Source organism: Cynocephalus volans, chromosome 13 (genome assembly GCF_027409185.1).
Source record: "Cynocephalus volans isolate mCynVol1 chromosome 13, mCynVol1.pri, whole genome shotgun sequence".
Classification (NCBI taxonomy): Eukaryota; Metazoa; Chordata; class Mammalia; order Dermoptera; family Cynocephalidae; genus Cynocephalus; species Cynocephalus volans.
This window is the reverse complement of record NC_084472.1, coordinates 28,490,981-28,515,848: the sequence shown is the minus strand read 5'-3', so window position 1 is coordinate 28,515,848 and position 24,868 is coordinate 28,490,981. Positions and strand designations below refer to the sequence as shown.

Sequence of the window (24,868 nt, the reverse complement as noted above, 5' to 3'; positions counted from 1 at the left end):
AAATTGAGACTTGTGAGTCTTGATACAATCATTTCAGAGGTTATAGTAGGGTATATTTTCCTTTGACGAATATATTTATCACACTGTTAGCACTTGGAAGAAAGAGTATTGTGGAAACCAAAAATATCTTTTATGTCTCTCTAGTTTATTTGCGTTCTAATTTATTTAGGAGAGGAAACCCTTATCCATGCATATTTTACTAATTTGTCAGAATTTCATCTAGGTTGGGATGAATCTCATTCTTTGAGGGAAATTAATAAATAGTTAATAATTAAATAAGTTTAGCATAGTAGTAAAGCCCACCAGCTTTGTAATCAAACAACCTAGTTTGATTCCTTGTCTGTCATTTACTGATTGTATTACTTTGGGCAAGTTACTCAACCTCTCTGAACTTTTGTTTCCTCATCTATAAAGTGGAGATAATTATAGTGCCTTTCTCCGAAGGTAGTTGTGAAGTCTAAAAGAGGCAATGCAAATGAAACACTTTTCAGAGTGCTTACTACTTAACAAGCACTTCAACGTTACTGGTGATGATTATAATGATAGCAACAAAATGTTTTTAAGAATTTAACTCTTTATCTTGCACTACTAATTGCAACTTGAATTACTTTTCTGCTCGTTAAAACCAGCTGAATACTGACACTTCTCAAAATTATTTTGGCTGATGTTTTTTGTTTTGCCTTTTTAACTTTTTATTTTGAGGTTGTGATAGTATGTACTCCCTTATACCATTTACCCAGTTTTACCCATTTTGATATCATTTTGCCGCATTTGTTTTTATCATTCTTTGCCTCCTCCCCCGCAAATGTACATACATATATACACATGTTATTTTTTTTCTGAATCATTTGAGAGTAGACAGTATACGCCCCCCTAATACTTCAATGTGTATTTCCTAAGAACAAGGATATCCTATTATATATAACCACAGTACTGTTAGGAAATTCAGGACATTTACTACTCTAATCTACAGTTCATATTCCAGTTTTGTCAATTGTGCCAGTAATGTCCTTTAGCGCATTTATTCCTTCCAGGACAGCATCCAGTTTAGGAGTACTTGTGGTATTTCACTGTTGTGTCTCTTTAGTCTCCTTTAATCTGGAACAGTTCCTCAGTTGTCCATGTGTTACATGATATAGATATTTTTGAAGAATATAAAACAGGCATGTTTTATAGATAGCCCTCAATTTGGGTTTCCCTCTCTGCTCATGATTAGATTCAGGTCATGCATTTTGGGCTAGATTACAGTGTATGGGGTATGTGCTAATAAGGAATCACATTTAGAGGCAAGGGATGTCTGCTTGCCCCTTATTGGTGATGGTAATTTTGATCACCTGGTTAAAGGGTTGTCTGATCTTTCTGCTATATATTTACCATTTGCTTTGTGATTATTAGGAAATTTGAGAAGATACTTTTAGACTCCATAACTATCCTGCTTCTTTAAATCTTTCCTCACCTCCTTCTCACCCCAATTACGTGGCTGTTGATTTCTGTCTGATTCAGTTTTTATTATGAAGGTAGCAGAATGGTGCTTTTCTAATTTAACTCTGTCATTCCTTCTTATATTTGTTAGTTGTCATTCTACTGTCAGGAAAAGTGTTTTCTTCTCTCCCATTTATTTATTTACTTACCTGTTATTATCAGCATAGATTTATGGATTCTTATGTCATTCAGTGGGCTATAATATATTACTGCTCTTATTTATATTGATGTTCAAATTGTCCCAAATATGCCCATTTGGGTACAAGCTGGCCCCTATATCTCTGTGACATACCCCCTCCATTTTTTCAAGCATGTCCTTGCTTTCTGGGATTGGTACCAACCATTCTCTGCAGTCAGTATATTGTTTCAGTCAGGGCTGCTGCACTGTCCTGTTCCCTGCAGTGCTTCTGACCATGTGGAGTTTGTTCAGGGAATCCCTTGGAGTTGGACGGTGCACAGCCTGGGCAGTCATACGCAGCTCTATTCAGGCATATTCTGGAAAGTAGTAAAACTCAGCACTTGTAAGAAATCATAATTCAGAGTGCCTTTCCCACATTCTATATCAGATTTTTATGAAATTGCTCTTGTGAAAAGAAATAATTTCATAACCCTTTGAGAAAAGGTACATTTGAGTTTTGAAGTTCTTATCAGAACTGCACTCTGAAATGGTGGTAATAAGGATCTCTTTACTCTGAATTCTGAAATAATTAGATGTGTTTTGGGGAAATAAAGACGTTCCCCTTCGTGGCAAAATAAGTTTTAATTTTGGATAAAAGGAATTTTCTTGTTATAATAATTGATTGAGAAAGAATGTGTCCAGTCACAATCACATATGAGAGGTTTTCAAAAAATTCATGGAAAATTAGTGTTATCTAGTGATTTCATTTTTCCACAAGCTTTCAAGGTGCTCTTGTATTTTGCTAAAAGAGGAAAAACCACTCAAGGGAAATTGGCATAGTGTTTAGAAAAGAGATTGCTATTTTCACACAAGTTTTATTCAAAAGGCAACACACATAAATTTTGTCTAAACTTTCTAACTTCACACTGCTACCAAAAGGGCAAAAATTTCCTAAGACATGTATACCACAGAACTCAGAATTTTCTGCATTCTGCATACTCAGAACTGCAAGGAATTTCATCAGATGCTGTTCACTTGCCCTGTGCTCCCACACCTCTTTCCCTTTTACCCTGACTTATTAAACAAAAAAAAAATCTATTTTTTAAAAATAGGGGGGGAACCCTAGTGTAGCTTAATTCTTGCCAAGAGTTTCTAAAGGTGAATGATTTTCATTTTACGATTCACATATCTATCAATTCCTTTAGTCTTTGCAGCTCAGAGTGGTCAGTTAAGCAGATCCAGATTGGTTACCACTGACACTCATGTCCCAGGGCCCTGGTTTATGCTGACCCCTTTTAGGGCCTGAGACCTAATTTAGTATGTGTAATTTGACATTTAAAAAAAATTAATATAAACCTCAAGCCCCACAAAAACCTGGATATGCCATTTCCTCTGGAGTTTTATTTACCCTGCTAAGCTACAAGTCTCCACTCCATAAAACAGAGATCTACCTTTGAAAATGTGAAGATCCTGTGAGATCTAACTTGTGTAAATGTGATAAGTGCTAAATAAATGACACCTTCCTCTCCTACCTCTCTTGGGAAAACGAACAAAGAAGATTCTCTGTAGAGACACAGCTTTGAGAAACTGAAGGGGTCAGCATGTAAAGTGTCTGTATATCTGTGGTCCACCAGTTTGGGAAGTAATGGAATTCTGAGTGGTTCATGAAAATTTAAATCACTCTGTGGAATGCTTGCTGTCATCATGGATGAACAGATGCTGTCATCATGGGCGAACAGATTGTTACTTGAACGTGAGCATCTGAGATATGCATCCAGCCATGTTTGGCTTCTATTTTAAAATTCTCATCCTTCTGCAAATCCGGTGAATCTATAACAAGCTAAAGTGATATCTGTACCTTCCCTCCTAACAGCAGTATGTGCAGAAGTAAGTAACACAAGGCTGGTAAGAACTCACGTACTCTTCAAGGCCCTTACTCAGCAAGCACCTGGATTTATAATGGCAGTGCCTGTTTTTAAAAATGTGGGATGTGCAGTGTCTGTCTCTCGGGCAAAATTATAGTAATGTGGTATCTAACATAACCTTGAATTGTAATTACTGAACAAAAGGAAACACTGAAACAAGCTAATTTTATTCTCCTGGGTTGCAAGTTTAATTAGCATGAGTCATCCCGTTTACAAAAGTAACTGGTAGTGTTGAATGACACTTTGTGTACTTTCTTTTAAGTGGGATAAAGCTTATATGATCAAAAGGAAAATAACCAAACTTTCTTATAAAAAATCCTCAAAATTAGTATGGTATGCCAAGGAGCATTTATCCTATCCATGTTTGCCATTAACAAATATTAGATACCTAAGAAATAACGATTTTTCATGATTGAATCTTTAGGTCACAGTTAACAATAACTAAAATTTATTTAATGCTTTCTCTTTCCTAGGCACTTTGTTAACTCCGCATTTCACTTTTATTTCACAACAAACCCATGAGGTATGTTCTGTTATCATCTGCATTTCACACAAGTAGTACAAATTGAGGTTCAGAGATGTTAAGTATCTTGTAATATTTCACAGCTATTAAGTGATTTGAACCCAAGATATGTGGCTCCAGAACCTGCCCCCCCCCCCATTTCCTGGAAAGTGCTAGAAGGCCCTTTCCACATGGAAGGCATCTAACCATCCTAGAGAAGAGAGATCAGAGATCAGTTACCAGTATGTTGAATAAATCTTTCACTTTTCTTTCCTTTCACACATAGCTCCACCCTTGTATTCTAACTCTAGGGAAAGATAGGCAAGTCTTGCCCCTTTCAGATTTACAGGTCATTTACATACAGGTGACATTCCCATCTCTGGGTAAATTTCCAAGAAGAAGGCAAAGACAGGAAGAGCTTCCAGGAGAGTCCTCTGGGGGTGGAGAGGGCACCTGCTGGGCCCAGAGTCCTATCAAAGGCTGGAGGCCCAGGGAAAGGGTCATTCCTTTGTGTTGACTGAGGACGTCAGTGTTCTTCAACAAGGCAGTCTCAGTGAAGAAACTGAGGGAAATAGTGTACAACAGGAAGTTAGAAATGAGTGGAAGGTGAGGCAGCAAGAAGGAACAGTTTTTGTCTGGATGTTTTTTATTAAAGGGAAGCCAAGAAAGGGGACTAAAGAGTGAAAGCCTTTTTAATATTTCATCTTTAAAGAACAGTGGAATCTGGGGAATCTTTCTAGGCTAAGGGGAATGATTCAGAAGAGAAAAGAGAGAGAAATGAATGAAGAAATGTAATAGCCTGGTGTCTGGGAAGTAATCTCTGCCATTTTTTCCTCAAGAAGCATTTGTTACTCCGGCTGTACTTCTTTACTTAATAATTTAAATTCTGTAGCTGCTGTAACATAGTGTTTGTGGTCAGATGGAGGGTGGATGTATCTTTCACACAGTGGTATTCATGCTCATATTTTAACTTTAAACAAGGACAAAGAAATTATATGAATGTCTTCCTTTGCTAGAAGAATGAATTGAAGATTGTCACTTATCTTCAGTACAGCTTTCTAGTCTCACTTCTCATTGCTGAGGAATAATAACCCATGGAAACTTAAATATGAATGATGTTCATGATGAGAGGATGTTAGGGAATTGTTTTGATTTTGTTAGTTGTGATGCTGGTATTATAGTAAAGATGGAAAAATATCCTTAATTTTTAGAGGTACATACTGAATTATTTAAGGGTGAAATATGATTATAAAATACTTTAGCAAAAACAAATAGGTGTACATCTGGCAAACTGTTAAACTTGTTAAATCTAGGTAAAGGCTATATATGGATGTTCGTTACTCTCATTTTCTATATATTTGAAAATTTTTGTAATAAAAAGGAAAACAGCATGACAACATAGCAACCAGTGGCAAAGTTAATTGTACTGTGAAACTCTTAAGTGGTATTCTTACCAAAATCACTCTGCCTCCATCCTTGAAACTTATTTATAGTCTTATGTAATTTCTCTCAGGGTGAAAGTTCACCTTTCCCTGGGTGGTTTTGTTCCAGTGTTAAATGTTTATGGAAGCAACCCAGTGAAAGGTGAGCTCGGGAAGAAATGATCTTGTTTTCACAATGTGGTGGGACCATCCCAGCTAGTGGCTTCCTATGGGGACTTGATTGCTCACAGCTGTGGCTGTGATCCCAGGGGCTGACCCAGTTGGTGGTAGTGATTTCAGTGTTAAAGGGTAAAGGGGTGGGAGGGTGGGTGTATGTAAAACTGGGGAAGAAAGGAGCTTTTTTCCCCCATTATTTTCTTCAACAAATAAGAGCTTTATGGGAAATATAAAAAGGGAGAACATGAGGAAATCCATTGGAAAGTGATTTGGTATATACTGTATGGCTTTTCTCGGTTTTTCTGTAAATGCCAGTAAAATAACTTCAATCAAAATTTCAGAATCCCTTAATTGCTATTTTCACATTTCATCCTGTTTACTCTCAGAATTCTTGCAAATTACATACTGAATCTACAAACAGAAAATTTTGGATTAAAAAAAAAGAAAAACTGGCACAAAACAGGGATGGCGTTTGGGGTTCAAAACTCCTGGGCTGCTGTTTTGTATTTCTTTTCTACTGTGTTTAGGTACTCAGTGGAAAGTTGGTACCTGTATTTGAAAGGGCTAACTCCAGTTCAAGTATAATTTAACCTATGAGATAATGTGATTAACATCAGGTGGAAAGTTTGAACAAGCTGCCATGACCACACTGTTAACAGAGTGTTTATAGCATGGGAGGGAATGTGCCTGCCTCACTTCATAATATGATTTCCATATGGGATTTGTACCTATAAGAAGTAGTATGACCTTTTAAAAGGTTCTCTTTTAGGAATTGCTTTGAGCTTTTTCTCTGTGGAAAACAGACTTAATAACGTGTTCCAGAATTGATTGCAGTACTGGTAAAACTTCCTGAAGTCGCTCTGCTTCATTTCTTAGGATTGGAATCACTTGTCTTTATGACTCAGTCTCCAGGGAAGTCGAGTGCTGGCTTTCTGTTAGCCTCTGACCCATCTGGGTAGTTGTCATGTGTACTCTAACAGAAAAACAACAACCCTTGAGTACCCTGCGAACTTTTCTGACATTTGGGTCAAGAGGATAGATGATTCAGACACGTCATGTTGATTTTTAGTAAGGCGTACATTACACAGTACCTCCAGCTTGTTAGAACTAGTTTACAGACATCATGGGGTTCATCCCTAAAAGCAAGTCAGGCCAATGAGTGTGAGTGAGACAAGCAAAGCAAACACAGAGCTTTTATTTGCCAGAGGTTAAAAATTATGGTAGGTAAATGAAATGCTGTGGACACATAGACCTCTGAAATATCCCATTTCTTCATTCACGCCTCCCACATTCCATAAGTTTAATGCCCACTGCAGTATGTTTTTCTTTATAGCCCTCCATGCCATTTCCTAGTCCCAACTTTTTTCCATGAATGAAACCAGTCCCCTTGTGCGGGAATCCCAGTCCTCTGTGCACCTCAGGCCCTTTCCTCCTGAAGTATGGCTCTGTCATTTTGTTAACTGGCCAGGACTTTTTAGAGGTGTTCCTCGTGTGAGTACAAACTCTGGTCTACCACTGGGCCCTTCTGAGGGCTGCTGTCCACTAGACTAAGAGCACTGTTCTGCAGCAGACGTGGGGGCAGGTGCCAGCCATACTGGGCTGTCTGTCGTTGCCCAGATAGGCCCTGCCCTGCCTCCCTCCGTCATCCACCTGTGAAGTCCTGTCTCAAACACCACCTTCCTCAGGAAGCTTTACCTAATCGTCCACACCATATACATACAGTCCTTCCTATTCCTTCCTCTTCAGAATCCCTGTAACCATTAGTGTTTATGTCTGTCATTCTTCCCACTCCTAAAGGTTCCTTGAGGGTAGTCCTGTCTCACGCAGCATGTAGCACAGGCCTAAATAGGTTAAGGGCTCAAATAATTTTGACCCAACTGAAATTGTTTTATCTTTAAAGGACAAAGTTTTTTTTTAATAGGTTTGCAAAGACGCCTGAGAACTGCCTGGAGAAAAAATACGGTCTATTCCTTTGAAGCAGACAGACCCAGCTATAAGCCATTGACAGTAAGAGGTGATCTAACAGAGGCACAAGCAGAATGCCATGGAACTGTTGCATAAGGAGCAATGACTTCTGTCTGGGAATGAGAGCTGAGGGCCTTCCTGTGAACATGGGAGAAAAGGGCATTGCAGACACAGGAGCAGCCGAACAGAGCTTTGGACTATGGGCAGACAGTGAAGGTACTTAAATGGTTTGTGGGATAAAAGGGAGGGGGTATGTAGGAGATAAAGTTAGAAACCTAGTTTGGATTCCAGACTGAATAATGGGAACTGTAATCTCTGTGCCCTGGAGAGTCCCTCACAAAATCTGCATTTTAAAAAGATTACTTGAGAGCAACCCTGGCCTCCCACCCCAACTGCTGCCATTGGAGGTGGAGGATGAGAAGTCGATGAGAAACTGGAGGTGGGAAAACTGGTTAGGAAATTGTTGAAATAGAACTGATGAAAGGTAACGAAGACCTGAGGCTGCGGGAGATGTTGATGAGGTAAGACTTGATATTTAGATATGAGGAATCTAAGAATTTTTTTTTTTTACTTTTTTGTCCAGTTTTTAAGGGAACAGATTTTCTTTTTATTTTTTTTTAATTAATCTCCCAGGCATAGGTAATTGTTTTTGCAAACTTTTTCGTATTTTCTTTGTTGCTAAAACACTCTTTGCCCTTTAAAGTTTGTCAACAAAACAAAATCTTTTGAGTTCTTCCCAACACTAAATAGAGTAAAAAAGTAAAGATTTAGATTTGTTTTTAAAACTCTTTGTGATCTTTTGAGATCCTTAGGGCCTTCTACTAGAAGTTTCCTGTCATCATAGGACCTCTAGAATGGCAAAAATGCTTTTATCCTTTCAATTCTTGGGCCTGCCAGGTATGTCAGAGATAAGAGTTTCATGGAAGAGTGCATTTGGAGTAAAGGACAGGTGATAGAAACAAAATTGTGTACAAAAATCTCAGGCTCTAAAAGATTCATACCATAAAGATTTGATAGTTTTATCTATATTTGACCATTACTTTTTCCTACATCCAGCAGGAATTCTTAGTTTTATTTGTCAAAATCTAGGAAAGTTTAATGAATTGAATGAAATATTCTGGTCATATGTTTTCAATACTGTGATAAATAAATTCCTCTCTCTGGGGAGCATGTATGTGCTGTGGGTTGACTTTTTATGATCAAAACATCTGCTAAGGAATTTGTCACAAGTTTTAACTCTTTTACTCTCTTATTTAAGAAAAAGAATGATTGTTTTCTTTAACATAAACCAGTGGTTCTCAACCAAAGTGAAAGTTTGTGCCCATTTCCCTATCTCAGGGAAATTTGCCAGTGTCTAGAGACACTTCTGGTTGTCACACCTGGAAGAGCGGGAGCTACTACAATCTGGTGGGTAGATGCCAACAACACTGCTGTACGTCCTACAGTGTACAGGACAGACATCACAGCAGAGAATTACCCAGCCCAAAATGTCAACGGTGCCACGCCAGAAAAACCCAGATTTTTTTATCATTATCTTTATTATTACTGGTAATCAGTTTTATTTTCTGCTATATTACCAAAACTTCTTATTTTTTGGACAGACAGAGGCTACCAGACAAACATTGTCTAGAAAATCAGTGTTGGACTTGATTTCTAAAACATAACCAGACCTTGCCCAGACTGAAGTCAAACAAATGCTCAACGGGTTGTGAATCAACATTACTTTCTGCACATACTGCATGAGACTGATAGTAACCATGCATGTCAAGGCAGAAAAATTCAGGGGGCAGCAGTAATTGCAAAGCTTTGTTTATCTTCCAGAACTATCTTGGCTCTTTTCTTTTTTCTTTTTTTTTTTTTTAAAAAAGGTGTATCTGCAAATGCCTAGAATAATCAGATTTCATTTTATTTTTGCTTTCTCTCCCCCCGCCAGAATAATCAGATTTTAAAAGAATTGAAACAACATTGCAAACCTGGTCTACCTGCTTCAGATTGCAATATACATCCACATGACATATATATATATATATATATATATATTAGAATGCCAATGAAATTAAGAATTTAGCATGTATCTGTATGAGATCAAGATCTGGGACCCCCCTCCAGCCCCTTGCCCTCCAAAAAGAAGTGTGTCACCCTTTCTCTCCTGTTCTCCCTTATTCTCCCTTACCAAATTTTAACAAAAGCATTCTTTGTAAGTTTGGGCAACTGCATAGAGTTGAAATCTAGGAAGAAGAAAATACATTGAAGCAGTGTTACTGCAGGTCTGTGGATATATTCAGATATTAATTGAATAACTGAATCCCTACTCGATGCTGGGCAGTGGGGGCAGAGGGTGGGGGGATGACTGGAGAGGAGGCAGTGGTAGCAGTTAAGACTCACGATAATGAGTACTCAGGGACCACCTACCGTGTGGTGGCTGGGCCAGTGTGGTGCACATCACCATGATCTTATTTAATACAGGAAACATAGATGAGGAAACCAAGGCTTTGGGATCTTAGCCAGGGTCCTCCAGTCAACAGGTGGTATAGTCGGGATTCAAACCCAGAGCTGCTAGTTGCAGAGCTGAGCACTCAACCTGCAGCCTGCCATAATGGCCAGAGCACAAAGCTCTTATGAACCTTCTGGATTTGGACTGTATCCTGTAAACAATACTCACTGCCATGATATTATGTTTGTGTTTTAGAGATAACCCTTTGGCAGCAGATGGGATGGCCCTTTGCAACTAGCAAATTGCATAAGCATAGAGGAAACAGCAAAGAATACTTACCATTGTTCCTTGAGTCTGCAGAGACTCCAGAGAGACTGGTCCAGAGTCTCCCACGGGCAGGCTATATGAATCGTGAAAAGGGATGATACAATCTCAGGGATGAGAAAACATTTTGATTGAGGCTATCACTTTTCTGTTTTTCCATCTCTCCTTTACCTTTAACCCTCTTGTCAGCCCATATACATAGACAGTGTTTTTATACATACAATATACATAGTTAGAGCTCTTCTAGCAGGAAAAGTTCACAAATGCCAGGGCTTTTTCTCCTCCTCCCTCCCATTCGAGTGCCATGTGGAAAGGTCTTCTGTGTGTTCCATAGGTGTAAATGAGTTTGGGGAAGAGCAGCACTTTGATTTGAGAAAGAACCCCATGTCTGGACTAAGAGAACAGACAACTATAGATACTTAAAGAATGATAATATTTAAACTGAACTACAGAATCTCTGGCATTTGTAACTTCACTTTCCTCCAACCCTGCTCTCCTAAACACGCACACATTGTTATACAGCAAGTGAGTGGTCTTTTTGTGAGGTGGTAAAAGGAAAATCAGATGATTCATTTTACCTGTTGCAGGAACCATTAAGAAATTATCTTCTCTTTTCTATTGTGGTTCTGGTCTAAGTTCCCATGCAGCAACCATCGAATATGTTGCCATTTAGAGCACTAGTACTGATGATGTCCAGCCACCCTGGGTCACTGTCTCCATGCTTGACCAGCCGGGCAGTACCATGCTGGCCCAGTAGTAACCCTAGACCTTGAATGACAAAGGCTCCAAGATCTCCAGGTGGCAGGAACCACCTTAGATCAGCTCTGTGATTCCTTGCAAAGACTCAAGTTCATCCCCTCCTTCCTTATAGCTTAAAACAAATAGCAGCAAGAATGTAGCAATAATCCCATTAGAATCAGTAACGAGACGAGGGTTCCCACTCTCACCTCTACTCTTCTGTGGCCTAACAGCTTAGATTTTTCTCCCCAGCTAGAGTAAGTGTGAGTACTATTGCCAGAATGACCATGTGGGAAGGAGGCTTGTTGTCCTGGCTCCCCCACTTTAGTGGCTGTGTGGTCTTCTATATGTTGCCTAACGTTTTTGTGCCTCAATCTCATTATTTATGAAATAAGGATAATAATACCTATCTCATACACTTGTCCTGAGGATTAAATGAATTTATAGCTAGCACACTTAGAAGAGTAACTGGCATATACTAAGTACCAGGTAAGTGTTCTCTGCTGCTCTTACTATTATTTTGTCATTGATGTAGTTATACAAAGAAGGAAATGAGAATTTCAACACTGGAAAGGAAGAGAAAAATATTATTTGTAGATTATATGATTGTTTCACTAGAAAATCCAAGTAAGTCAACTGAACAAAAGATTATAATTAATACCAGAATTTAGTGGCCAGATGTATGAGTAAGATTAGGTTACAAAAGTCAGTAATGTTTCTAATATACTAGACATAACCAAGTAGAAGATGTGATTTTTACATTTTTACAAAGTAATACAGAGCAGCATCCAGAACACATCCTTGTTCGCCTTGTAAAGTCCTTGGCTTGATCTAAATGGAGACAGTTAAATCTTGAGATGTCAGCACATCAATTATTCAGTAATGCAAGGGATTTTTTTTTTTTGGCATGTGAAAACATGTTAAATGTTACATATAGATTTGTTTAAATATTTAAAAGTATACTTTCTACCTTTAAATGGAGGATTTTTATTAACAGGTTACCCTCCAAAAATCTGTTTTGAGATATCCTGTTTAGTCTGTAACACTTTTAATTCAGCCATTTGCCTGAATATGATGAAGCATGATGAGACAGTTTCATAAGATTGTTGTCCAGATTTTTTTTCAAATTTAAGTCCATGCAGATCTCCTTTTAGAAATTAAGATGCCTGGCAATCCATGTGTGGTTACACAACAGTAATTGTGGCAGGAGAGACTGGAGAAGAATAAGGAATGGTCAAACCTTTTATGAAGATCTCTGCTCCAATCAAATTCTGCTCTGGGATGGCCAGAAGTCAGTATTGAATCTTGACAAAATCTATTTGATCACTTTCCATACAAAGTAGATGTAGAGTCAGGCATGTACCGTTGTCATTTATGATCTACTTAATATTGGAATCTATTCAAATCACTGCATCTAACTTCCAACCATTGCCTTTAATAGAATGATTTCCAGTTTGACTACATGTCAGGTGGGCAAAATAAAAGCATTGTAATGCTGTATCTATGTGAGACCTAATTCAAGAAAAAGATCAGTTGGCAGGTTTTGAATGGATTGGGTTTCTCAAGTGATTCCTGACTCACCAATCTCATTATAACCAACAGTTACACTGGCATTGAACTCAGTTTAATGGGTCAGAATGAATAAGATACAGAGGTCCTGCAGACTCAGATGAATCTGAAAAAAAAACCCATTCAGCTTGGGATTTGCAATCCAACTAGTATTTAGAATTGCTTTTTGGGGTGTTCAGACTCCAGGGTGGCTGTGATGAGGTGGAATCAGTAGATTCTAGAGTTCGCCTCTGCAATTTACATTACCAGGTGTGTAACCTTAAATAGTGCCTTTATCCTTTCTAAACCTGTTTCCAAATTTTTTAAATAGTGAAAGTAATACTTAGGTTGCCAGCTGTTTGGAGTATTAACTATATTGACTATAAAAACTATAAAGAACTATCCTTTTGCAAAGAATAACATTTAATAGGTCTAGATTTTCCTTGTCCTTCATATACTTACAATCATCTTTAGGAATAAGTGGGTGTTTTGTGCTTAAAAATAAATGGTGTCTGGTCTTCAAGCCATTCTAAACGTTCTCAACTTAAATCCTCCTGTTGGAAGGGCTTTTTCTTCTTTTAAGTTTCATAACACTTTATTGGAACTATGTCTGGCACTTCAGTGTATAAATTGCCTTTTACTTGTGTCTGCTACTTTCCTGTAAGCTCTTGAATATAATATTTTATTTATCTTTGCATTTCTCACAGTACCTTGCAGTGTGCCTGGTACTTAGGAGATGGTTAAATGGTTGAACAATTAAATACATGAACAGATATTAAAGTACTACATGACATGTCTTCTTCACCTTGTAGAATTGTTCTCAATGGCACATATTATACAGAACAATTTATATTTTTAGAATCACTGAGGTATTTTCTTTTCTCTTTCCATCCTCTACTTTTCTGTCTTCCCTTATCATCTTGATGTACCTACAAGGGTACTTCAAAAAGTTTATGGAAAAATAGAATTAAAAGATAATACAAATCTTTCCAGGATTTTTTTGAAGTACCCTTGTATTTCTCCAGAGGTGCTGCTTAAAACTAATGCAAATTTTAGTTGCTTTTGTTTTTGCTATATTGTTTTCCTTGAATCTAAGAAAAGGTCTAGCATACTGTCTAGAATAATTGATTACTATCAGTTTGGCTTAAGTAGAGGTAGATCTCTGGAGAATATCACTTGTAAGGTGGATGGGGAGTTAAGTCATTGATTTAAGAACAGATAAACTTAAATCTAGAAAACCAACCTGCAAGTTAAAGGAAGCACTCTAGTTATTGTGCAAAGCAAGAGGTAGAGTGGTATGTAATGACCGAATGCGATGTAAAAAGTTGGCTAACTGCCCAGAAAAGGAATTTATGACCTTGTGACCTCACTTGGCCTTCAGCAGAGTGTCACCTTTCTCACATCTACTTAAATGTTCCTCATGTCTTTGAAGACCATGTGTGAAACATCTAATAGGAAATACATGGTCTTTGATGGAAGCTAAAGCATTTCATATCTGAGAACTCAACTAAGTCATATCTCTTGTTTATGGAAGGCACTTAAATCACACCAGGTTATAAGCATTCAGAGCTCCCAATCAGTGTATTGGCAAAATAAAATTCGTAAGTATGTTGTCCATCAATAGTGAACACTGTGTTTGCATGGTTTACTTAGTTTGCATGGTTTGCTTACTTTGCATGATTTGCCAGGAATTCTTATGTGTAGTTTTATGAGGCCTTAGAGACTGATTTATAAAAATCATTATAAGTAACTTCCTATAAATTGACACCATTGACAGTAAATCTGGTCCACTATAAAGCAGATCTCCTTGGAGTTTGAAAAAAAATTAGGGTGACACATATGACCAACCTTAATGATTTTCTTGTGGAAATACTTGTGGGCAGCTAGAGCATATTTTTTGACAGCCTTTCTATTTTGTCATCTTCTTCCAGATGCCCTGTTTTCAGGTAGCTTTGCTTGTCAAGGTATCCCTGAAGACCTGAAAAATTCACTTGTTTCACTATTTCTCCTCAGAATCTTCTTGGAAAATGTGATGGAAGAGAATATAGGGTGTTCTTTTTATAATCTGCCCAAATGAGAAGATGATATTGGGTAGGTTGTTACCCAAAGAAAGAAAGTCCTCTTTACACTTGACACCATTTTCCTCTTGTTTCTTTGAGTGGAAGTAGGGGAGGGCCATGGTGCCTGTGTGTTCTGCTGTCTCCTGGACAGCTTGGCCAAGGAGGTTAGGAAGCACTGTGCCCAGCAGGAAGCACCTGGGATCCATTGTCTCCTTTGACTCAACCCTCTAAAGAATATGCTGGTTGCCAGTGGAACAGTTTAGACTTTGAGTTTTGCACAGTTTTGTCTACTGCATGCCAGGGTTCCATTTGACTTTATACCTGTGTCTGTCTCATTGTGGTTGTCTCAGTCTCAGGCTGCTATAACAAAAATACCATAGACTGGGTAGCTTATAAACAAAAGAAATTTATTTCTCATAGTTCTGGAGGCTGGGAAGTCCTAGATTGAGGACATTCAGTGTCTAGTGAGGCCCTGCTTCCTGGTTCACAGGCAGTGCCTTCTTGCTGTGTCCTCACATGGTGGAAGGGGCAAAGGTCTCTCTTATAAGGGCACTAATCTCCTTCATGATCTCCTAAAGGCACCACGTTCAAATGCCATCACAATGGGGAATGGATTTCAACATAAGAATTTGGGGTGGGGGGGACACAAACATTCTGTTTATAGCAGTGATAGAAGGAAATGCCTCCCCCCAAATGGAACCTAATTTTTACCTAAGCAGCTAATATTTCCTTTTATTAAAATATGTCCAGGAAGAGTTGAGTTTTGACATTATAAAGAAGAAACAGGATTATCTTCCAAGTTGATTTAGCAATTTTATATATCCCCTTCAGCTAGCCTATTTGACTATTTTATTTTTCATTTTCTATTTAAAAGTAAAAATTCAGTTATTTCCCTACCATGTAGAGAGATACAGAGGTACAGCATTAATGTATGTTAATTTTCAGTTTTCTATGTATGCAGTCTAGGGAGAGTGATTAACACAGGAAAGCATTATCAAACATGTTCTTTCTGATATCTGCTAGGATAACTTCTATGGGAGAGAAATTGGCATAAAAGCAGTGAGCGTGGGAGTAAGGGTGGGAAAGGGAGAGCTGTAACCAAAACGAAGCTGCCTGGGACTGTGGTGTTCTGCTACTGACAAAACTACACAGGCCCCAGTTTTCTACAGTAACCACCATGTCGTGCCGTCTTCTATGGAAGTCTTTGTGGGCTCGCTTTTTCTATGTTACAATTCTGACCTCTTGCCCCATTTCCTGGTGGATGAACCCAAGCCAAATCCAGTGGCCGCTCAGCTGACTAAGCCAGTTTAACCAGTATTCCCAGGTCCATCGGCTGATACTGCAACACCACACTACAGAGCTTTGTATGTTGCACTTTTTCATTTCTTTGTGGTGGTAAGACAGAGGGCAGGTGTGGAAGCTTCGCAGGGTGGAACTTGTCTGTCTCTGGTGACTCACTGGGTGTCACTCTGGGTGTGTATTGTCAGTACCCCCATGCTAAGAGGTTGTTTGCCCTCAGAAGTATAGCTCCTAGGGCTCTAGTTATAAGATTATAAGTTTAAACCCCTGGAAACATTTCAAGTTGGTAATAACCTTCCCTTTTCTAAAAATCAATAGGATTGGGTGTGTCTGTCCCTAGGCTGACTGTTCTGTGTTATGTTTCTCAGAAGTAAGGAACAGATTTGTTTTGTCAGAGTAATATGCATCATATAGAAGTGTTAGGTTTTGACTTAGAAAAGAGACTACACTTCCTTTTATGTATGTATTTGTGATTCTGATAACTTAAAGGGTGCCTTAGGGTGTAAAGATATAATTCACTTGATTAGTACATGATAATCTTGTTGATGATAAACGTTTTTTATGTCTGCATTGAGTGTGTGTGTGGGTATGTATAAGGACAGTCACCAAAATGTTAATGTTGGTTATCTCTAGGTGGTGAGATTTCAATTAATTTAAAAAACAAAACAACCCAAACCCACCTTTAACCCTATTTATGCATTTAACAGCTTCTCAACCAAACATCTCCACTCCTTACCTCTGACCTCTTTCATAACTCATTGCAATCTGACTTTTGTTCTCATAATGTTACTGAAGTAACTAAGGTCCTTACTGCATCCTGCTTTCCACATTTAATGGACATTTCCTGGTCCTTAACCTTGCTGAACCTTTCTCCTGCATTTGGAACTATCATTCGTCTTTCTTCTTCTCATTCTGGACCTCTAGGCTGCTGGGACATCCAGTGTCCACATGCTTCCAGTTCCCCTCCGAGCTCTCTTACTCTTGTGTCACCACCTCTTGTTGCTTGGTGTCTCCCAGAATGCCATCCTTGTCCCATTCCCTGAGATGTGCCTGCAGGAGTGTCTAGCACTTCAGCGTACCTTGCGCTGAGCTTATTCCCCACCCTTAAACCTGCTCTTCCTCCTATATCCTGTTGGGCAGCATCACCACCCAAGCCAGAAATCCAAGAGTCTTCCCACGACTTCATCCCCCACATCCTGTAATTAGAAGTCCCACTTTTTTCTATCTTCTGTGCATATCAAATGTGCCTTTTTCAGAAAATATATTTCTGCTGCCCTAATTCAAACCCTTTTCATTTGTCATTTGCAGTGGCTTTTTTTTTTTTTTTAACATTAAAATTAAGAACTTCTCTTTATTAAAAAATACAATAAAGAAATGAAATACAAGTCACAAACCATGATTATTTGCAACACTTGTAATGATTACTGTAGAAAATATTTAGAGAACTTTTACAAATTAACAACCTAATAGAAAAATGACTAAATTACAAGAGCAGCCATTTCCACATGAGGTCCAGTTGCTAATAATCATACTAAAAGATTCCCAAAATCATTAGTAATCACGGAAATGCAAAATTTAGGTCATAATGAGATACATTTTTATACTCACTAAATTGGCAAAAATTAAGAAATCTGTTAATCTATGTATTGGTAAATGTGAAGGTGGTGAAACCCCAATGGCCTCTTAACTGCCTCCAGGTTTGTTCCCATAAATTTGTTACCCACAGAGTAGCCAGAGACATCCTCAGTATTTAAAACACACAGTGTTTAAAATCTACCTACCTCACACTTTCACTTTAAATCCTTTCCTGGATCCCCAGGCCAGCAAGAGGAAGTCCAATCTCCCTCAATATGACCAAGTGAGGTGCTCCCTGAACTGAGTCCTGCCTGTACATGTCTGCAACAATTGATGTATTTCCCTGTGCATGCTGTGTCATCTCCACGTCCTTCCCTTGGTCGTGGTGTCCCCTCCACCTGGAACGATTTGGTTTGGTCATCGTTATCTAGAAGCCTCTTCTGATGCTTTCTGGGTGTTCCTGTAATCCTCTCTCTCTCTAATGTTACATGTCCACATTTAAAATTATCTTTTCCCCAGTGTGTCCTGAGCTCTCTGAAGGCAAGTACAAGTACAGATTTTCCTTTGTGCCTCTAGTGCCTATCAGATGACCTGGCATATAATAAGATGATAAATCTCTGGATCAATGATGCCTTTATGTAATTTAAATTGCTGGTAAGAATTAGGATATATAAAGATTGTAAAGAGAACGTAGTTTTGACATAACATTAGTATTACCTTGGCAGCTGTCATTGAGTGCCAGCCAGCCTAAGTGATAAAGGTGATGAGGATCGCTTTTGAACAGATTGAAGTGGCACACTCGATACCTAAACTTCTCCTGCTTTATGTACTACACAATGTTTATTTCATTTTGAAATATCAAATACAAGGAAAATTTGAGAAATTTGGGAATCAGAGGAGTATGATTTATAAATTAAGGACATTGGCTTAAATAATTTCACAAGACATGATTGTAAATGTTGAGAGTTATATCTTTGGTAAAAAAAATCATCTTACACTTTTATAAATATGGATATTAACTATGTGGCCACATTTACTGTAAAGTTGTCTAAAAGTAGTGTGCAACCTACCAGTCAACAGAAACTTTTTATGGTTTCCTTATCTGGAACCTGTATAAGTAGAATCTAAAGTACCTTTTGATGATGCTTATAGCAGCTTACAGCTTAAAGGAAAGGGGTCATCTAGTTCATCCCCAAATTTCACAGTTGAAGAAGATGAAAGAAACATACGCAGTTAGTGGCAGAGCCAGGCCTGTTTGCACAGTCTCTGCTCATTACTGTCTACGTGATATGGACAAGTCCGTGTCTGGGGGAAAGATGTCAAAATGATGATGATTGTGTCAGAGTGATGTTAGAAGATTCACTGAGGTGGTTTGTTCATTATTTACAAGATGCCCTGTGACATGGTTATGGTTTAGGTAATCAGGAAGAAATAAATAAATTTACTTTCAATGACACCTGACCTTCCCTCCTACCAAAAAAATTTTTTTTGATGTTTTCAACAAAAGTACTGTTTATTAGCAGCCATAAAATTATTGTTCTTTCACTTTAAAAGACTGGGGGCTGTGATCTATCTCTATATAGTAAGTATATAGAGATAAAATATATCTATATAAAATTAGATACTTTTTAACCTGCAACAAATGACATTACCAACAAAATTTCTCTCTGTTAGTGCTGAAAGTGGAAGGAAAGAACATCAGATTAGTAAACTGATAGGCTTCAAAAAAAAAAACTAAGCAAAGCTAATTTCTAACTGTCTCTGTTCAAAAACATACAAAAAATTATTTCACATAAGCAGACACAAAGTAATTTGGATCACCGTCCCAATTCGTGATGTGAAAAGTCTTTCCACGTCTTTTGAGGAAGCATATGGCCCCTGCAGTGTGAATATCCATTTGGAATTAGCTTTGGCTTTCACTCACACGCGCACTCACGTACCTCTCACATGTTCATTCATGTACTTACATACTCACGCACACACTCTCAGGATGTCTCTGATAACATTCAGCTGTGTCAGAGCGTAGTCATCCAGAGAGCCTATCTGTGGGAAAAGCAGTATATTTGGATGCCAGGACTGTCTGATCTTCGCTCAGAACAGTGGTGCAGTACACTGTTCAGATCAAATGCAGACTACTTGTCCGCCTTCTAAAAGGCGGACAAGTAGTTTATGTTGAATTCGCAAAGCAGATTTTTGTTGGTAAGCTACTAAGCCAAAGTGCTAGGCATTACTTTCTGTTTGTTTAATTTTGCTGTTGTTATTACCAGGGAACTAAGTTTCTCAGATACATGATCAAAATACAGAACCTGTTTTTGAAAAGCCATGTTCATATTGTGTGTGAGAAAGAAAGAGAGAAGAAAAGAGAAATAATGAAGGAATAAGCTAGAAAAGTAACTAGAGCACTGTGGTGAAGGGTCTTTTAGATCCATTTTCGTTCATTAAAATTAGTAATTTAACTGCTTGGTACTTAGGGTCTATGGAGACTTTATGACTTTAATATATAAAAGATAGACTGCCTGCCGTCTAGAGGTTATAAATAAGGCAGTGGGAGCAATGATTCAGAGTAGAAAAGGAGAGTGGTCTTTTTACCAACTGAAGGAATATCGAGACCTCTGTTTCATTTCTGCTCTGTAGCATTGTGGCCTGATACTTCATGACAATCATTGGACTAATGATGTGAAGATCCGTAGGGACACAGAAGTTCAATAAAGTTTTGAAATAGTGTAGCTCAGTTTTGATCAGTGGTTCTTCATTGGCATCAGATGTTTATTAAGCAGTTTTTCCCTATAGAGGACCAGGCACTGGCATTCTGAGGAAGAGGATGCCAGGGTACAGCCCTGCCCTCAAGGACAGAGGGACCTAAGCTTAAACACAAGTCCCAGCACAAGTCAAAAATGCCCAGGATCTGCTGAGGAATACTGATGAGAACCATAGGAATTAGTTTTGAAGGGAATGATAGCTGCCAGGGCTTCTTGGAAGACCACGGCCTAGCTTGAGCTGAGCCTGGCAAGATGCTCTGGATTTAAGCAGGTAAAAAGGAGGGGGGATAAAAGGTAAAGGTAAGCAAAGGTAGGAATGTACTTCATGTATTCAGAGAAAAGTACATGGATGTATTTGTCAGGAGTGGGATATTGGTTTAGGGGTGAACATCACAAACATTTTATAGGCTTCTTGGCTTTGCTTCATCTGCCAGGAATGTCCTTCTCCCTGTCCATCCCTCAAGCCCTAGCTTAAATGTCACCTCCCACGCGAATCCTCACCTGGCTCCCCTGAGCAGTTAGTCATCCCTCCTGTGAGCATGCTTGTCTGGCTCCTCTTACTTCCCTACAGCCTTTTGCTTGTGTGGTAGTTACATCTAATGTGTGTCTTTCTGGCTTACTCAGAATTGGGACTGGACTCTTCATTGTCCCTGTATCCTGTATCCCTAAAACTGAGGAGAGTGCCTAGTTTGGAAATGCCCAATAAATAAAACAAAGCAAAATAAATAAAATTTGAACTTTGGCAATGAGGAACTCACTGAGAGATTGCTCTTCTTGTGTTTGTTTTGTAAGGGTGGTAATCTCAAAACTAGATGATGAAGTCTAAGAAACTTTCTCAAAGGAGTATATCTAATTTAAATCAATGGGGTTTGGGTTATCTCTAGATGTTATAAAATTAAATATCTTAGGAGAAGAAAAAGACTTAGTCTGAGCCTTAGACCCAAATTATTCTCAAAGAACAAGTTTATTGCCTCTGAATTCACAGTAAGGAAGAGCATGCTCTTACCAATATTAGCTGTTATTACATGCACATACTTATCTACTAAGCAACGTTCTGCCAGTAAGAAATCAATATCTGATGTTAACCCTAACCACTATTGCTATTAGTTAATTTTTGAAAAGAATACTGTTTCAAAACAGTAGCTGATCAATTTTATGAATAGAAGCTATTTTCTTGGGCTTTGAAGAAAATGAAAAGATTTACATAGATATATTTTAAAAGAAAAGTATCCCATTTTTACGTTGTGTGGAGTTTTTTGTTCTTTTTGTTTGATATGAATCAATTTAAAAATCTGAAATATAAGGTGAAAAGTTAAAGACATTAGCACTGCTAGATGGCTATGGGAGTAGGAAAGGGTTTACAGGAGATTATTCAGAGTATTTTTTAATATGCAGGGTGTTTGCTGTGAAGTCCATGACTCTAGTATGATGATGCTTGTTTTCTCAACTTTACATTTCACCTGTTGACAGTAAAAAGCAGTATTACTAAGGACCTAAATGCCACCCACTGGTTTTTCCAGAATATTTGTAGGACTTTCTCAAGTACTAAGAGCTGCCAACCAAGTTTTGGTATGTAGACCTCCCAGCTAGCCGGAAACAAAACATAATTTAAATCATTCTTCTTTATTACATAACTGCCAGTTGATTCTAGTACTAAATTTTAGTTAATGATTTTAAGCAAAGTTTATCTCATATTATGATGTGGTAATTAGACTGTCTTGTAAAAATAGATAAAGAAAATTATTAAAAGTGCATTTTTTACAGCTTTCCAGTCTATGGATCTCAGTGAACAAGAGTTTCTTTGTTATATTCTGATTCGCCTCCTATAAATATATGAAGAGATAGCATAGTTCATGCTATCTTGCCTTCTCCTGAGTTGGCCCTTGCCATAACTTTATGAATTCATTATGCAGTATGTATCTGTTGAGGACTCTTCTGTGCCAAGCCTTGGACTACTCATTAGGGTGCAAGGAAATCTTAGGCCTGCCTGAAGGGAGCTTGCTGACTATTCCAACATAAGGTAGTTAAGTACTACTATAGAAGGGAGCACAAGGTGCCATAGGATCATTTGGAAAGGGCTCCTAACTAGACTAGGTAGAGTAGGGGTAACTACAGGCTGATGCTCCTTTTGGGCCTAGGGTGGGTTAAGTGGGCATAGGGGTGGGGGGAGGAGAGAAGTGTAACAGGCAGGGAGAGAAAACAGTATATTTCAGTGAAATAAAATTATGCATTTGAAACTGCTGGCACCGAGAAAATGAAGAGATAGAGCTGAATTGATAAACAGGAATCAGATCTGGACCTTTTATGATTTACTAAGAACTTGAAGCACCATCTAAGGAATATTATTTAAAGGAGTTCTGTAAATCCTTCTCCACCTCCATAGATCCTTTCCTAGTGGTGGAATTCCTCATTTAAGTTTTACTTACCAAACGCACTACCTCCAGAGGTGTAACTCTTAATGAAGAAAAGTCACACTTTGTGCATTATTTTAATGCTGTTGGTATTCTTCCAAGATGAGCCTAAGGGTGTGGGATTAGTGCTCAGAGTGCCCTTTGGTGAGGTGCTGGTGGCAGAGGTGGAGGCAGCCAGAAAGCAATTGGAGTGTAAAGCAAGGGAATCCTGAAATGAGACTTGGGGGGTGAGGCGGGCCAGGGGGAGTGGGAAGAGTCAGAAAGTACAGTGTTACCATCCCTGGAGTTTTGGTCAATCCTACCTCCTGTTTTCTACTTCCCATTTCCCCACCATGGTATAGAGAAGACATTTACCTTTGGCCTCTATATTTCTGTACTATTTTGTGTGAGATATTTGGGCCCTTAACTATTGGGTTTACAGATAATCTCCATGATATATTTTTGTAGTAAACAGAGTATTTGAAATCAAGACAATTTCTGTTGGTTTAATAGCTGTGGGTATGTGATGACAGTATCTTACAATGTGAATGGCTACTATTTTGTTGTTGTTGAATAAACTAAAATATCATTGCCAGAATAGAACATCAAAGTTAAAGACAATGGGAGCAACATTTATTGTTTCCCAATAAAAATAAAATTAATTTGCATATATAAAAGTTCTGGTTATATTTTAAATTATCGTTCTGAACTGATGTTCTTCCTGAAGGTTAGGAGTGAAGACAATTCCATCTCATTGCCTTTTGCCCATTTAAAAACGTTCCTATAGATGCCTAAGGACACAGGTTTTAAGCAGTCTTGGATTTAAGTTTTTGCTTTGCCACTCACTACTCTGTGATTTTATTAAGTTAACACTTTGGATATTGTTTCCTCCTCATTAAAAAAAACATATCAAGAACATATCAAGAAGGCTCGAAAGATAATATATGTAAAGGGTTTGATTTTGTGTGTGTGTGTATGTGTGTGTGTGTGTACTCTTACAAGAACACTCAGAAAGTTCATGGAAAAATAGAATTGAAAGATAATATGCCAGTCTCGGCCAGCTGCCAAAAGAAAAAGATAGTATGAATCTTTCCATGAACTTTCTGAAGTGCCCTTGTGTGTGCCTGGCATGTGGTACATTCTCATACTTATATTAAAAACTTTGATCTGACTATCTTCATCTGATGGTATGCTTTTTTAAAATGTGTTTTTCTATTGCTGTTAACATGTGTTTATAAAGTGTTTTTCTGTACATCAGTGTTACAAGCTAGATTAGAGAACTTTATAAATGTATTTTACTAACATTAACAAATTCACTAGAAATACAGTGTTTTGTTAACACTGGCACACCAGACCTTCATAAAATCAATAAATACTGTTTCTGCTTTTGGATTTTGCTTTTCTATTGTACTTATTATTTCTGTATTGTATGGTGGGTGAGAGAGAGAGAGAGTGCGTGTGTTTTGGGGGGGGGAGCGCAGGATGAATATATTCTTTTGATAGTACCAGAAAGGTAATCTTGACCAGCATAAGTCTTAAAGTCTGGCAAGGACTTCTTCTGTGGTATTTCAAAAAGTTCCAAGATGACCACCTTGAGCGTCTTCAAAATGACCCTCCCTTCTGCATATAGATGACTGAAAATCTACACACTGTTATGATTTGTCTCTTTTGAAAGTTCACAATGTTTCGGTGTTCTTAGAATGCAGAAGAGGGGATTGCTTTAACTCATTAAGCCTTTTCTAATATTTGCATTTGAAATTTTGATTTGTTAGAAATGAAGACAGAGACTTAGGCCTTTCATGCCTAAGTCATCAAAAGGGATTCTTTGCCAAGAGTCGAAAATCTTATTGAATCAGGGAAATGATAAAGAAATTTTATTTCAGTTTTGCCTCCTATAAGTAATTTAGAGATGATTATTGATAATTCTAACCAGGATAGTTAACTATACAATTATGACACCATATTCATCTTATAAAGAAACAGTGACAAGGTAATGTCCAAAAAGTAATATTTACTTTTGCAAAGGAATGGAGCCATGGCTTATAGTTAATGGCTAGGCAATTGTTTTTAATTTCCTTAAAGTAATTGGTGTTTTAAAGGTGTACTTAATTAAGATTTTATTTTTGCCTTGAGAAAGGAAAATATTTTTCC

General features: G+C 38.0%; 1 protein-coding gene across 3 annotated transcripts in view; it reads left to right on the top strand.

The window, feature by feature from the left end:
• The window catches only part of GAREM1 (GRB2 associated regulator of MAPK1 subtype 1), a 190,799-nt gene that overhangs the window by 78,240 nt on the left and 87,691 nt on the right, over positions 1-24,868 (top strand). The window contains exon 1 of one of the 3 annotated variants that reach the window (XM_063076982.1): positions 7,611-7,806. The exons of the other annotated variants lie outside the window; for them this stretch is intronic. Coding sequence (XP_062933052.1) covers positions 7,665-7,806 — 142 coding nt within the window. The 5' untranslated portion in view covers positions 7,611-7,664. Of the gene's footprint in view, positions 1-7,610; positions 7,807-24,868 lie in introns of those variants that run through there. 3 annotated transcript variants of the gene reach the window in all.